At 39.9% G+C, this 14,598-nt stretch overlaps 1 protein-coding gene across 11 annotated transcripts in view; it reads left to right on the top strand.

The window, feature by feature from the left end:
- The window catches only part of CTBP1 (C-terminal binding protein 1), a 583,387-nt gene that overhangs the window by 504,640 nt on the left and 64,149 nt on the right, over positions 1–14,598 (top strand). For 7 of the 11 annotated variants that reach the window (XM_063457649.1, XM_063457648.1, XM_063457650.1 and 4 more), the window contains one exon: positions 13,667–13,821. In XM_063457649.1, the coding sequence (XP_063313719.1) occupies positions 13,667–13,821 (155 nt within the window). Of the gene's footprint in view, positions 1–800; positions 1,014–13,481; positions 13,564–13,666; positions 13,822–14,598 lie in introns of those variants that run through there. The other 4 variants (XM_063457656.1, XM_063457655.1, XM_063457654.1 and 1 more) reach the window with 2 other exon arrangements.

Genomic DNA, 14,598 nt, shown 5'->3' with positions numbered 1-14,598 from the left:
GCTAAGCCGCAATGAAAGAGGATTTGGGAGGAGCCTGCTGACAATATATATACTGATATACATTCTGATTGGTTAAACTTTTCACTGACTGTTTCTTTGCTGCTGGGAGTTACAGTAAAGAAAGATAAGCAAATATGAAGCCTCCTGTCTTGCTATAAAATTATACATCCTCCCCCCACACCACCACCACCACCGAGCAGATTCCCTTACGCCACCCTTCCTTATAGTAACATGGGAAATTATTCCCCGGGGCAGCTGTATGTTATATCTTAGTTTGTATAACCCTTAGCATTGTTAGCGGCATAATAAACAGGATGTTGGTGAGAGTGACCTTTCTCTGCCCCTCTGCAGTCATTTCTGTTAAAGCTTCAAGCTGTGTTTGGCTTTTTAAAATTTATTTATATATCTATATATAAAAGAAAACGTATTCTATTTTCAATCCTAGTTCCTTACTTTAAGATTTAAAAAAAAAACCCGAAAAACTAAATGTAATTTTTGAAACCTGTTAAACTGCTCTCTCCTCCCCAAATTATTCTACTTCCTGATGTTTTTTTGTTTGTTTTTTAGAAAGGGGTGAGTGGGGGTGTGAACCCTAAATTCATTACCCCATGGATGTGGCCTCCTCATGGTTGATTCAATAGAAATTCATGTTTTTTTATCTGGTCCCTGTGGAATTGGACCTGATGGGTCCCACTATTGAGCTCAGATGGTTCCGCTCTGGATTATTTAATGTATAAAAGGTGCTGCAGTATAGCTTGTTGGAAGTGACCAGTCATACGTAGTATTGCTTTATATTACAGCATGTTGATCTGAGAAAGACAGAGGTACAGTAGCAAAAAGGAAGGGGCCCCTGCACGAACGATGAAAAAAGGCTGGATTTTAGTACTCTGACCACCATAAACTCGTGGTGTGGCTTTGTTATAGATGTCACTGCAGAGACACACGCTTCCATCTCCACCACAAGCCCAGAGACCCCGCGCAGCTTCGTTCTACCATGTTTCTCATTAATTCAGGTATTTTATATTTTTTATGTTATTACACCAGGCTAGCAGTAAACTAATTTTGGTTGCAAGCATAGTAGAGCACATTGCTGAGTGAACTACTTAAATAACCTGTTTTTACTACAGTCATGTGCTTTATTATGGAATGATTGGTTTTCTTTTTCACCTGCAATTATTTATGTGCACTGCATTCTTCCACCGCAGATAACACTGGATTTATACTGCTATCAACATTTTGATATTTAAAGGAACACTATAGCATGAGCAACACATGTTTGTAATGCTTACGCTATAGAAATCGCCTTACTATTTAGATGCTGCCCACCCATTATAATTAAGATTTTAAAAAAAGTTTTACTTGCCTTGTGGCCCCTGCTGCGCCTGCCTCAGTCTGGCTACCCTGCCTCCCTGCCTGGGATCATCAATCTTGATGATTTTAGCCAATCCCCATAGGAAAGCATGCGCAGCACATAACTGTGCCAGTCTCTGTAAAGGCAGCATGAATGCATGCAGCTCCAGATAATATGTCCCAGAACCACTACACTAAGCTGTAGTGGTTCTGGTGACTATGGTGTCTCTTGAAGGTAGGCACATAAAGTAGCTTTGCCATTTTTTAAATGGACACCATTTGTTATACAGACAGTCTGTATCGTGCATTTTATTTGTACAATTCTTTTTTTTTTTTTTTTTTTTATCTTCAAAAAGGTGGCTCTACTCATGTAAATCACCAGTCTCTGTCCCATTGAAACAGGCTGACCCATCTTAAGTACAGCTGATTTGATTTATATTCAGAGTATTAAATTAAATATGAATAATATTATTTATTTTTTTGGCATGCACTTGAAATGTGTAACTATTAACCTGAGGTCGCAATGCATGTTGGCCAATCTCCAATCAGAGGCGAAATGCTGAGATGATTTATTCTCACAATAGATGTCAGAGCCAATTACTAAGGATTACACTGGATGACAAGGCAAGAGCCAATCTGGGAAACCCCTGTGGCTGGGGATGGGGAGGGTACATGGGACTTTCTTCTGTTTGCAGGTTTATTGGTTTTGCTATTGTAAAACCTGGATATAATTTATGTAGCGCCAACATATACAGCAGCGCTGTACTATAGTAATAGAATTCTAGAGACAGATCTTTGTGGTTTGGCAGGGATATATTTTGATGTAAAAACAGCACAAAATGATGGGATTTTCCAGCTAGCCAATAAGCAACTATAAACTCGGTAGCCAATGTTAGTCACAGTGTGAGTAGGACTTCTATTTGCTGTCAGGCTGATGCCAGAATCTGAAGTGAGAGGTTGTTGCAGGGTCCTTTACATAGAAAAATGCAGAAAAATTTGTATGGTTAACAATGGGGTTTTACACTTTCTTACAATGTTTCATTTCCCGAGTTTCTCACTTTACACTTTGCATGTAGACTGGACCATGAGGTGATATGTGGGAGGGATCCCTGGAAAAGGTTTAAAATAGAGGCAGACCTACAGAGCAATAATATCTCAAGGCACAGGTCTGATGCTTTACGGAAAAGCCATGCAATGAGTTCTATTCCAGATTTGTGTTTTTACCATTGTAGTGCATTGTAGTGTTTAGTACCCGAATTCCGAAGACTGGGAAATATTATTTAAGGAACTCTCTCTAGACCCTGTCCTCTCCATCTTGTTGAAGTGTTGCAAGTGTCTCGAGTCTCCTGGCAACATTCTCCTGGTATAGTGTTGAACCATTTTTTAATTGTTTAATGCTAAATGAAAGTTCCTGGCAGCCAGTCCCCTGTGTGCTGCTTAGACTAATGAGGCTTTATTGGCCCAAGTAGCTATGGGTGGCTGTTATGGGCAACTGGCACCTGGCCAGTCACAGTGGCACATTGCCGGTATGAGTTGGTATGACTAAGGAAATGTGTAATCTCTGTGTTAGTCATGCCTTCTGTGAGTGGTCAGGAACCCTGATTCAGTGTTAAACTGCTTGAAAATGGTTTGGCACTATAACCTATTTTTACCAAGATTGCTTATAGTGTCTAGACCAGGGGTGCACAAAAGGTAGATAACCGGATGGTTTACAACTACAGCTTCCATGATGCTTTGTCATTCTGAAGGCATTTTATATCTGGGGATCTACCTTTTGGACACCACTGGTCTAGAGTGTCCCTCTTGGGTAGTATTTATCATATTATTCAGCTTCAATATTCTAATATTTTTTTTTGTCCTTCTCATGTTTTAAATAAATAAATGATATTACATGATCTGTATTCTTTAAATAATCATAGTTACTGCTTGTGCCAGTCCAGTCTCAGTGTTCTCCTGACCATGTTCATTGCTGGCATACGTGAGTCTTTACAATGAGAATTTTCAGAGGAGCACTCATCACCTTAGAAACAAATGGAATGTATCTGCTTATTGGTCAGCATTTGGGACTTTCTACATATTGTATACAGCTTTGTAGCCTTGTGGTGACATTCAGTGTCACAGGTGGGGTTAATTTCCAAAAATCTGACGAGGAAAGTTCTAAATGTTACATGATCCGCCCGTTAATTCACCGGACCGATTAAGGTTTAATTGTTCCGTACTGGCAGGTGGTAACATCATTATTCCTTCCCATACTGGATGGGTACTAATGCAGGGATCGCTGTTTTGCAGTCAGATGGAACTGGTCTCTGGTAGTACTGTGATATAAGTGTTCCTGTGTGCCCAAGGTTAATGGAAGTTACACGTCTTGGGTAACACTTAATGCCATTTTTATGACTGCAGCTCTAATAACTACTATCTGGGTATCTTCGATTTCATTTGTTTTATTATGAGGTCTACAAAACTCATTGATGGCAATATTTTCCCAGAGTGTTATGCATAATATAGGTTAATAAAATCCATTACATTAGCTTATTTTTATATATTTTAGTGAATTGGAATATGCAATTTTTAAAACAATCTAGGAAGATATTTGAATCAATTGGTGGTTTTATTAAACTGTGAGAAACATGGACTTTTTGACATAAAATGTATTGGCCTATCCATGTATACAGTGTATTGCAGTGGTTATGGTTCTTGGAGTGTTTCTTCAAATACGGATTTTCAGAAACTCCACAGGCTTGTCTGAGACGCCAAACAGAACCTCCCGCGTTTTCTTTAATGCTAGAATGTAGCTTTGAATCTCTGTTCAAGGGACACCACCATTTGCTATCCTTGGGCACGGCGTTATCTGGTGATTCAGTCCCTGCAGTGAGGAATGCGTACAATCTTATAGTTGTCTTTGCGCCGTAAGCCCACCAGAATGATGCACGTGTATGACACACAATCCTGCACTATTTTATTAGTTAGAATTAATTTTTTGAGAATCTCACCCAAATATATGATCCTATTCACTGTGGTTTAAGCACTTGTGTTTTGTAATACATCCATACACAGAACATTACTGTGAGTTTTATTGCTGTCGGGCTCTGTAATACTCATACTGTCCATCGCACGTTAATGCAAGTTTTACGGCAGTTGAGCACTGTCCTACGCTCCACACTCATTACTAGAAGTTTGTTGATCTGGAGCTCTTTGATACATTCAAACACCCAGCACATACTGTGAGTTTTATTGCCCTAGAACTCTAATATACTCCTACACCAACACACTACTGTGCGTTTTAATGCCGTGGAGCTCTGGAATACATCTGCAGTACAAATACTATACTGTAAAGGGCGGTTTTGCTTGCTAAACATATCCTAAAGGAAAATCTTAGCTCATTGGGTCACCTGGGGTTAAACCAGACCTGGAAAGTGAAAAATTATGATATAAATAAAACGTATACTGTAAAATGTTGATGTTAAACTATCAAAGGCAGTGTGATTTCTGCTTTTATCACACCAAAGCACATAATTGTCCTTGTGTTTACACACTCTCCAAAAAGTGTTTATTGAAACCAGTCATAATGTGTTTTTTTTGTTATTTCTTTACATTTATTTTTTTTGCATCCATCCACGGTTCAGGCTTTTGTCTAGATTGGGATTGGGCAATTGGCCACAGGTGCTGTATCCTACATTATATGGCTGCTGTGCCTCAAAGTGATCTTGGACAGCAAGGAGTGTTTTTGTATAGATGACTGCTTGTGTAAATACGCAGAATACTTCATAGAATAATGACCTGTTAAGTTGCTGTTAAACAGCCAGTGGTAAAGATTTGTAATGAGACAATGTATCCTGCCGATGGTGGAAATCTGGGCTGTGTTAGAAGTGATGTCACGCTCTAAAATGAGGAGCTCCACAGACACGCCTTAAAGGCATACTGTCACGTTGCTGGAATTTACACATTGAATAAAATACTGAAAATCGCTAATATATTTTGTTCTATTTTCCATGCGAAGCTCTGTTTTTGTTCAGATGTATTTAAAAGCTTTAGCAAATGACATCATAAACCAGTCCACACAAGGCAACGTCAGGGCAAAAATTGCAAATGAGGAGAAATTAAAAACTGTTTGTTTCATTTCTCATCGTCCCTGTACGCTCTCTCCATGCTGACTGCTAGCTGTGAAAGGCAGAGCTTGTAACAATGACTGACAGGGAGCTAAGATGGAGGTGTGGGGTCGCAGCCTTCAGAGGTGTGGATTGCTATTTTTTTACTTTATTTTGAACACTTCACAAATCTGTCAAATACAGCGATAATTAAAATATGCAAAATCATGGAAGAGCTCGTTCCCCTTTAAATCCCAAATAGTAACAATTTGTTTTATTTGCCAACATTCAGACCCCGTTGTCAGGAAGAAGGCATTTTTTTGAGGGGGACGAGCATAGTTATTTTAATAGCAGGAATGCTGTGTTATATGCTGGCACTGTTAATCCTTAATTTGCATGACGTAATTAAGAGTAAATATCAAATATTACCCTGAACGTGTCTCATTTTGCTCTTCACAGCCGTAGGTTTCTTAATGAATCAAACACCAGGGTTGCAGTTTCGTAACCTCTTGCTTTCCTCCGTTATAGACAAGACGTTCAGGTTTGCTGGCTTCACCAGTCTGAATAAAAATAGTAACTGAAAATCCTATACGTTCATCACCGTCTGGCACCACAGGTGTGTGTTCGCTGGTGGCTGATCCCAAGCTATGTAACCAGGGGGAGAGCAAACAGATTTGTTAACAAACACCAGTTTATGGGCTGCACGTCCTTTTAAATCTGGTTAGGCATGACTGCTGACCCGGCCAGAAAACCCACCACCCGTTGCCCAACCACTACACCTCTGCCCGGGAACTGGTGAGTACCCTCCCCTTTCCCTTCTTTTTGTAAATCTTTCTTTTATTATGGCATATGCGTCATGGGGTACAGAAGAGAGAGAGGAGGCATTGTGGGGTAACACGAGTATATGATAACAAGATGGTGAACAATACCTCTCTAAGAAAGACTGCCAAATTTTTTGTTTTTTTTAAACACGTCATGTAAACAGATTGATACAAGCTTGGTTAGTGAAATAAAAATTAAAGTAACACTAAAGGTAACTGTTGCTTAACATTGCTAGATCAGCTAAGTAGCTAGTCAGTATATGATTCAGAGAGATGTCATTATTATGAGAAGAACATGCTAGTAAACATTGTTTGCGGAACATAACATACTAGAGTAGGTAGAGTGAATACAGTAGTGTTAAGTTTTTCCCATGTGGGGTTGCTGTGTTGTATGTTGAAGTAAGTCGCTTTATCCAAATAGCTGTGTAAGGCAAGGCAGTAGGGATTGAAAAGGCAGGCTGTGTACAGCGCTGTGAGCCTGTAGGTTAACATGTGTGAGGATTACGTTTAAGGCTCGGTGTTGCGATTAGAAGTGCGTTTTAGACATAAGATTAGATTAGAGGCAAGTGTCATGAAAAGCCACTGAGCACATCTAGTGAAAGGCGGATGGTATAGTAGGACATACATTGCCTGGTTATCCTGGTCAGTTTGCTAGGTTTCTTCATGTGGGTATCAAATAAGTATGCCTATACGTGTCTATCATGCAAAGAAGCAGGCTGCATTATAACTTTAAGTCAGATATGGCAACGGCAGACTAATAACATATAAACAGTGACATAATCAACTTGCTGGAGCATTGAAGAAATAGGTTAATTTACGCTTAAGTCTGTATTTGTCTCGTCCCGCCAGACGGCTCTGCTGCAACGGCTGTTCACCGCTGGAGCCACGGGGGCTCGGTGAGCTAGTGTCAGTGTCCCTTTTAACCAACGCCTGTGGATGGGAGCATGTCGGTGCCCTCTAGTGGTACACGGTTCGGATGCGTCGTGTGCCTGGTCTCCTGCCGTTCGGCTATGCGGCCCTCCGTAGGCTTGGTGCTCCGTAGTGCGTAGGAACCTCGCGGTGTGGGCCACCCCTTGCGTGCGTTATAGTACCTCTGTGGAAAAGCTTCTCTCCGGTCCCCGGGCGCTGGATAGGCCTGCACCTTCGTTCCACAGACTCGGTTGCCTCTTGGGGCCGTGTCTCCCCTTTTTCGGGTGCCTCTGGAAGCCCGGATGTTCTGCCGCCGCCAGCGGCGGTCAGGCTTCGGGCGTTGTGGTTGGTGCTTTGGAGATAGTCTCCGGTTGGCCTTCCTCCCAGGTAGGCCCCGAGGGCGGACAGCAGTGGCGGCTCCACGTGCGGTGCCTTGGTGCGGCCCGGACTCATGTCGTCTCCTACTCCGTGTGTGATGTTCGCGGGGGCGCTTCTTAGGGGGAGGCTTCCACCCAGTGTTCAGGCAGGTTGTAGCTGCTGCTCGTTGGGCAATGCGGAGCCAGAAGTTATGGCAGATGGCTTTAAACCTGGCCTCAAATCGATCTTCCCAGGGAGTGTTCTGTTCGCCGGGCTTGGTGTTCCACGTGGCGGCCATCTTGGTCGCGCCATGGGTTCCCTGTCGGGCGGTGCCCTCACACTCCGGTGTTCCTGGGGTGCTCATCCGTCTGCCTTGAGTGGACCGGGATATTTTTTTTTCATGTGGATCGATGTACGTCATTCTGTTAAGGGGTATTAGATTTTCTTAAACTTCCTGTGTTCTTATGCCCATGCCAGGAACATTCCATTGGTTTCCATGGTGACTGCTTCACTTTTAACACTTTGACCCAGAATCCCACTTTCTACATAGCTCCCAATGTGTTTATTATATGCGGCCGAGTCCTGAGCATCCACAAACCTTGTGAACATATCATTTCCTTGTGGTTTCAGCAAAACTGCAGCACAGTTATTTTTTAGTGTTTGCTTTTTCTTTAATTGTGATTATATGTAACTCGATCATCCCAGCCAAGCCTTTCTCTGTTGTGTTTGGAGAGGAGTGTGTTATTACTGGCTTAATCTCAGTCAACCACTCTTTTCTTTTCTGTTTTTCCCTGTGTTGTTCTATATCCTGTTTCCTTTGCCTTTCCAGTGAACTTTCTTTCGAACTTGGGTTCCAGTATCCAGTTGTTGTTAAAATTCATCAGTTGTGGAAATGTAATAGTGTGTAGTTTACAACATATGTGAATTTACTGACCTGTTTAAACGTTTATATACATTCTCTAGACAAACTTTTTGTTTTAACTAGTATTTTATTCTTGCATTTATATTTGCTGTGGGCCGTGTTTTTTTGTTTTTTGTTTTTTTCCTGCAGAAGTTTAATTGAAAACAAACACATTTATAACCTTGAAATATATTTGAAATTGTTATGAAGTATGATTTTATATTTAAAGATCTTTTTCAGATTCCACCTCTGGCCTTCTTTTTACGCGGCTGTTATTACCATGGTTTAAAGGAACATTACAGTGTCAGGAATAAAAACATTTAATCCCACCACTATAGTGTTAAACTAGCTGTTTAGGTTACCGGCCCCCTCTCTGTGGAGTGAAAATGGAAAGTTGACTTACTTTATCTCCATCACGGTGCCAGTCTCGCAATCTTGATGATTTAAGCCAATGCAATGCTTTTCCAAAGGAAATCATTGGGAGGCTATAGCGCATCAGCTCATTGTGATGCATCAAATGAATACATCTCTATGGGGAGTGTTCAGTGTCTTCACTGACTGTAGGTGCTGCACGCTGTGCAGTACTGAGATTGGAAGCACCTCTACTTACCGCCTGAGTGACTGCCCTAGAGGTGTTTCTAGGTAGCAATGTAAACACTGCCATTTCTCTGAGAAGTCTGTGTTTACATTGAAAAACCTGCAGGGACAGACTATAGACACCAGAACCACGACATTAAGCTGTATTGCTTCTGGAGACTATAGTGTTCCTTTAAGTCCAAACTGTATTCTTCATCATGTCTAAAACTGTAAATCTGCCAATCCGACTTTAATTTCAAATGGGTCAAAATGGTTTTTTGTTTTTTCGTCTCTTGTTGCAGCCCCCATAGCCAGGTTTTTCAGGTGTTTTTTTTAAATGCATCCCATTTTTTTTATTTTCCATAAATATTGAAACGTCTGTATGTATGTGATTCCGTATGTAAGCTACTTTTTATTAAGCATTTAGTAATCCTTCCAGTATAGCGCTGCTAGAATCTTACATGAATTAGATTGTAAGCTTCTTTGAGCGGAGCCCTTGCTACCTATTGTTCATGCAAGTCAAATTTGTATTGTTACATTTTATTTGTCTCCTCCGCCCATTGTAAAGCACGGCAGAATGTTTTCTCTTTTATACATATGTACAATGTGATATTGTGAGTTCCTCTGAGTATGACATTGTGAGTGCTCAATCAGAGGTTTTTAGGTTTCACAACAAGTAAGGCACCATCTGGACAGACTAAGGAGGGTACATGGGGGGGGGGGGGGGGGGGGGACAGGGCTGTTTCTCTACAATTGTTACATTTGATTTAGATTAAGACGTCACTCCCATCCAAGCTGTCGAGGGTTCCACCTGAACATACGTTGGCTCTTATAAAAAGGCAATTAATTCTACATGTTCTGAAATAGTATTCCTTGAAGACATCATCTTTGTTTATATTTATTACAGGCATTTAGATAAAAAGTTGCTTAACCCCATCTTGGCTTAACTTTGGTACTGCTTTGGAATAAAATTAACTTAATTTCTTACCTGCTTTGAATGCCCAAAGTGTATGTTGCAATAAAAAATAAAAATAAAAACATGAGTTTAGGAAACACAATCTACAGGGATTTTAATCATGTTTTGCATGTGTTGGAAAAGAACAAATACTACTTGTAATTATCAGGTCTGGGAAGAGCAGGTGGTGGGGTGGGGCCTGGGATAAGTTCACGTAATTACATGTCGTATTTATTCTCAGGGAAGCATGTACAATGGATAACGACAGTGGGAAATCCAATTGCAGTAAGTGTATTCTCCCCCCACCCCCCTGTCCAAACATCCATAGCCTTCCCTGTGAATAGGAACTCCCAATGTTTATATATGAATAATGGCAAAATCCATCGTCGGTGGTAAATATAGCATTTTAATGCCAGTCTGCCGTACTAAGACTGTCACTACCTTCTGAAAGGAATCTCCATGTGTCCTTTCCTACTGTACATTTGTTAGAACAATCCCTTAAAGGGTTAAAATTGCCATCTATTCTAGTCTATATGTAAATGCAGTGTTCTACTCGTCTTATCCTCCGGAAAGCTGCATAGATCAATCGAGATATCCCATGGTGGCACAGGGTCTTTGCACACAAGGTTGTCGTGACGGTGAATGGTCATTGGTCCTTAAGGGGTTAAAGCGACCCACTATAGAGGCTGCCTCGGTGCATTGCGCACACCGATAAATAATTTAGAGAATCGCTTCAGTGTGGCGCCAAACCCCACGGCACTTACAGGGAGCACTTCCTCCGTGGAGACCCTGATCTATTTTATCTTTGAAGCTTACTCAGCAGGCTTCCTATTAGACTGCCTCTGATACCCCCTGGGAAAGGCCTTCACCTCCATACGTTTTAAGACTACACAGTTAGAAGCCAGATAAACTGGGATTATGAAGGAGGGAGTTGGTATAGATGCAATAACAACCGATGAGCTGTGAAATGGCAATTACCAACTGGCCTTATTCTCAGACTGCAGGCAGCTTTCAAGCCTTAAACCTTGCTATTATCGCCACTTATTGATACGTGATTTGCATTGGAAATCACAAAAAAGTAACACAACTTTCTTATTGGTTCTGTGCTGTTCCTACTCTGACTGAGAAGAAATGTGTACTCTGCCAGTCCACGCGGTTTGTAAAAAGGCACAATCTGCATACCTACACCTATCTGTTTATTATGTGAATTTGTACATTGGCAAGTTTTAAGTTGACCACATACAGTAGGTCAATGTCACACATTATGAATGTGTAGGAAGAGTTGCCTGTTGAATCTTCCCTTCCCTTTTAGGGAGTGAAGGGGTTTAGTCCAATCTAATACAGTTGTTGGGTCTCTCTGTGGCATTTTGATTATGATATAAAAGGGTTCATATTTTGAAGAATTGTCAGGGCTAGTCATGTGGAATGTTTGCACATTTTGAGTGCGAATTACATTTTTGTATAATATTTATTAGAATATTTTATTTATTTATTTATTTTTAACTTTCATCTGGACAAGTTTTAATAGTAAAAGTAACATTTGAAGGTAGGGTTTCCTTATTTTTAAATTTTTTTGAGCTAAAATCTATTGAATACAGAGCCTGGTAAACGCCCTAAATTCTGTTGTTGTCATCAATCAGGAATTAATGTTTGTTGGGTGTGCCTCAGGATTTAAAATGCTCTGCTTCTAGCCATTCCTCTGTAAAACGTGAAACTTTTTTACAGGACAAACCAGGCTACTGAGGCAGTAATAGAATTTTTGGCAAAGAAATCCATTTTACGGACGTTGTACTGCTTTAGCAGCAGAGCGGACCAAAAACTTGCATTATTTTGTTTCTTGCATACTTTAAGGGTAGGGTTTTGTTTGCTTTTTACCTCGGTGGAACTCATTCACCTCTTTTCTGATTACAGTCATAGTGAATGAAATCTGACCTTGTGGGTTGGATAAACTGAAACGGTTACATAAAACAAATGAATTTATTTATCCCCTCCCCCCCCGTAACTCGTACACAATGGATAACCACAAGTGTTGGGGCGCCTGTAATTGTGAACACCGGCGTTTCCAACATTTGACAAGTTTTCCAGAAACATACACACTACACTTGATCCACACTGTTTAGACGTGAATATTTGTTTAAAATGAAATCCTGTGAACATTCTATACTGTTAGGAGGCTGAGTTACATTGATATTATGAATCTATATTTAGAGTGTTCTAAAAAGCATTACCGGGGCAAGGTTTTTAAAGATTGAGCAATCGCCTTGGAGAGTTTTTCTTTAGATTCCTCCACTTTTTATTAGAATTTGATAGTGTTGTATGTGTATTTTTTTTATTTATTTTTTTATTTAGAACCTCACCCAACTGAAAATCTTATGAACTACTGATAAAAATAACTTTATCTCTCAATCTATATTCTCTACTCTGACGTTGTTTGTGAACATAGATTAAATTGGATTCCAGTGGTACCTGGGAAAGATGGGGTTAATGTGACAGGGAGGATTATGATAGTTGAAGGGGTAGTTAGATGTGCTGACTGGCAGTTCTCTGCATTGGACTGATAATATAACTGAATGTGCTCATCGTGTTGGCTAATCGATTAGCAGCTACAAGCTAGTATTATCCAATACCAGACCGGTCTGTAAGAAACATGGTGTGTAAAGTCCTAATAACTCTGATACCAGTAAAATACACCTAAGCTTTCTTGCTGCAGTATGTCATTAATACTTACATTTCTGATCACCTATATATGGGGTTGGCAGAGATTCGTACCCATACCCAAACCTCAGGGCTTCACATTTTCCACCATTTTAATAACCAATAAAACCATTTTTTATATTGTGTTTTGGTGTTTTTGCATCCTTATTTTGTTAAACTAGGATCAGCAAAGAAATTGTTTATTTTTGTTCAAACAGAACCGTTGTGTAGCTTAGTTAAATTTTATAACTTTTAGTTCGCTTTTAGTTGTGGTAAATAATTTATTTTATTTTTTTTCCTACCTGGTTTGATGGACATATGGCCGATTATGTCAATTACGGTAATTCTTGCAGTGTCATACATACATTACATACGTACTTGCAACACTGCTGGAGAAAATGTGGAGTGCTGAATTTGTCGTAATATGAAAAGTTACATGTTTTTTTTTGTTTGTTTTTTTCATTTTACTTTATAGACACAATAGTGTTTTTTAACTGAAAACTTCATTAAGCTGGGGGCTTTCTCATGGGGTGAGGACATAGGCGCAAGACGAGTAGATTTGTAGATTTTGTCTTTTGCGTGTTTTAGTTGCATATTTCTATAAAATTAAGATCCAGTTTGGTGCAAGGGGTGAGGATATCAAGGAAATAAATGCCTTGGCTGTGGAGCAGATGGTGGTAAGTGGAGTCGGGGAATGTGTAATAGAGATAACATTTTGACATATGTACAAAGAGTGGATGGGATTGAAGAGCGAGAGATGCTAGGTCATCAAGCAGTTAGGCAGGGTGGGTAGTGGGACAGATGGCTGTAGGAAGATTACAGGTTAGATGAGAGATTTGAGGACTTGAATGAAGAGTCGTTTGGGGAAAAGAAAACAAAAAAAAAACAGTTTTGCAATAAAGAGGACATATAAAGGTACTTTTGAAATTGACTTATGTGGGGAAAATTACAGTTATGGTTGGTGATACGGAGGTCTTATTTCTGTATTTAGTATTCATTTTTTTCCCTCTTGTTTCAGGCATTCGACCTCCGATAATGAATGGGCCCATGCACCCGCGACCTCTGGTAGCCCTGCTGGATGGAAGGGATTGTACAGTAGAAATGCCGATCCTCAAGGATGTTGCCACTGTGGCTTTCTGTGACGCCCAGTCCACACAAGAAATTCACGAAAAGGTAATTCTCAAATAATTTTTTCTGACGTTTGATACACTAAGTTTTATATTGCCGAGCTATTCTGTGTGTGTTGAACAGTAGGTTAGAATTATTTGGAATTATTTATTTTCCCCCTTCAAAAGTTGATATTTGAGCTGCTTATATGACTGCTCTTGGGTTTTCTGTATGTATGTTGCAGTCCAGGAGTCCTCTCATCCCGTTGAAGGTGTTTTTTTGTTTGTTTTTTTGGTCCCTCACCCTTTAAAATGTATGTATGCCCCCTGTTTCTTTGCACGTTCTTGTTGTTTTTAAAGAGCTGTCAATGAAGTTCCATATTCCGATACTCGACCTCGTCATTAAGCACTGTATACTTGTTTAGACCACTCTGTTCATATTTTGCTTCTTCTGAATGTAAACCTTATATTGTGGAACACCATTGTCGTAATTATTGCACTTTATGCTAACCTCAATAAAATTAAAATGTAAAAAAGGCATATATTTTTAATTGTGGATATTTGCAAGCTTTCTGCAGCATATCAAAGGAAGATCATCTGTAGGACATGGATGATGCTGTAATTGGATTTATAATCTATTTAATACATTTTCTAATGTTCCTACTTTAAATTTGTAATTTTCATATTTTGGTACTGAAATGTTTTTTGTGTGGGGGGAGGGCAGGTTCTACGTCTTCACGATAACCTACACAAGTTTATCAATTTAAATTAATTGTCTGTAAATAATACTGTTGGTTAATTACTAGAGCAAGTGTGCCTGTATAATGGGAGTTATGTCTAAATA

The sequence above is a fragment of the Pelobates fuscus genome, chromosome 6, assembly GCF_036172605.1.
Source record: "Pelobates fuscus isolate aPelFus1 chromosome 6, aPelFus1.pri, whole genome shotgun sequence".
NCBI classification, from domain to species: domain Eukaryota; kingdom Metazoa; phylum Chordata; class Amphibia; order Anura; family Pelobatidae; genus Pelobates; species Pelobates fuscus.
The sequence above is the reverse complement of the archived record's forward strand: the minus strand, read 5'-3'. Positions and strand labels throughout refer to the sequence as shown.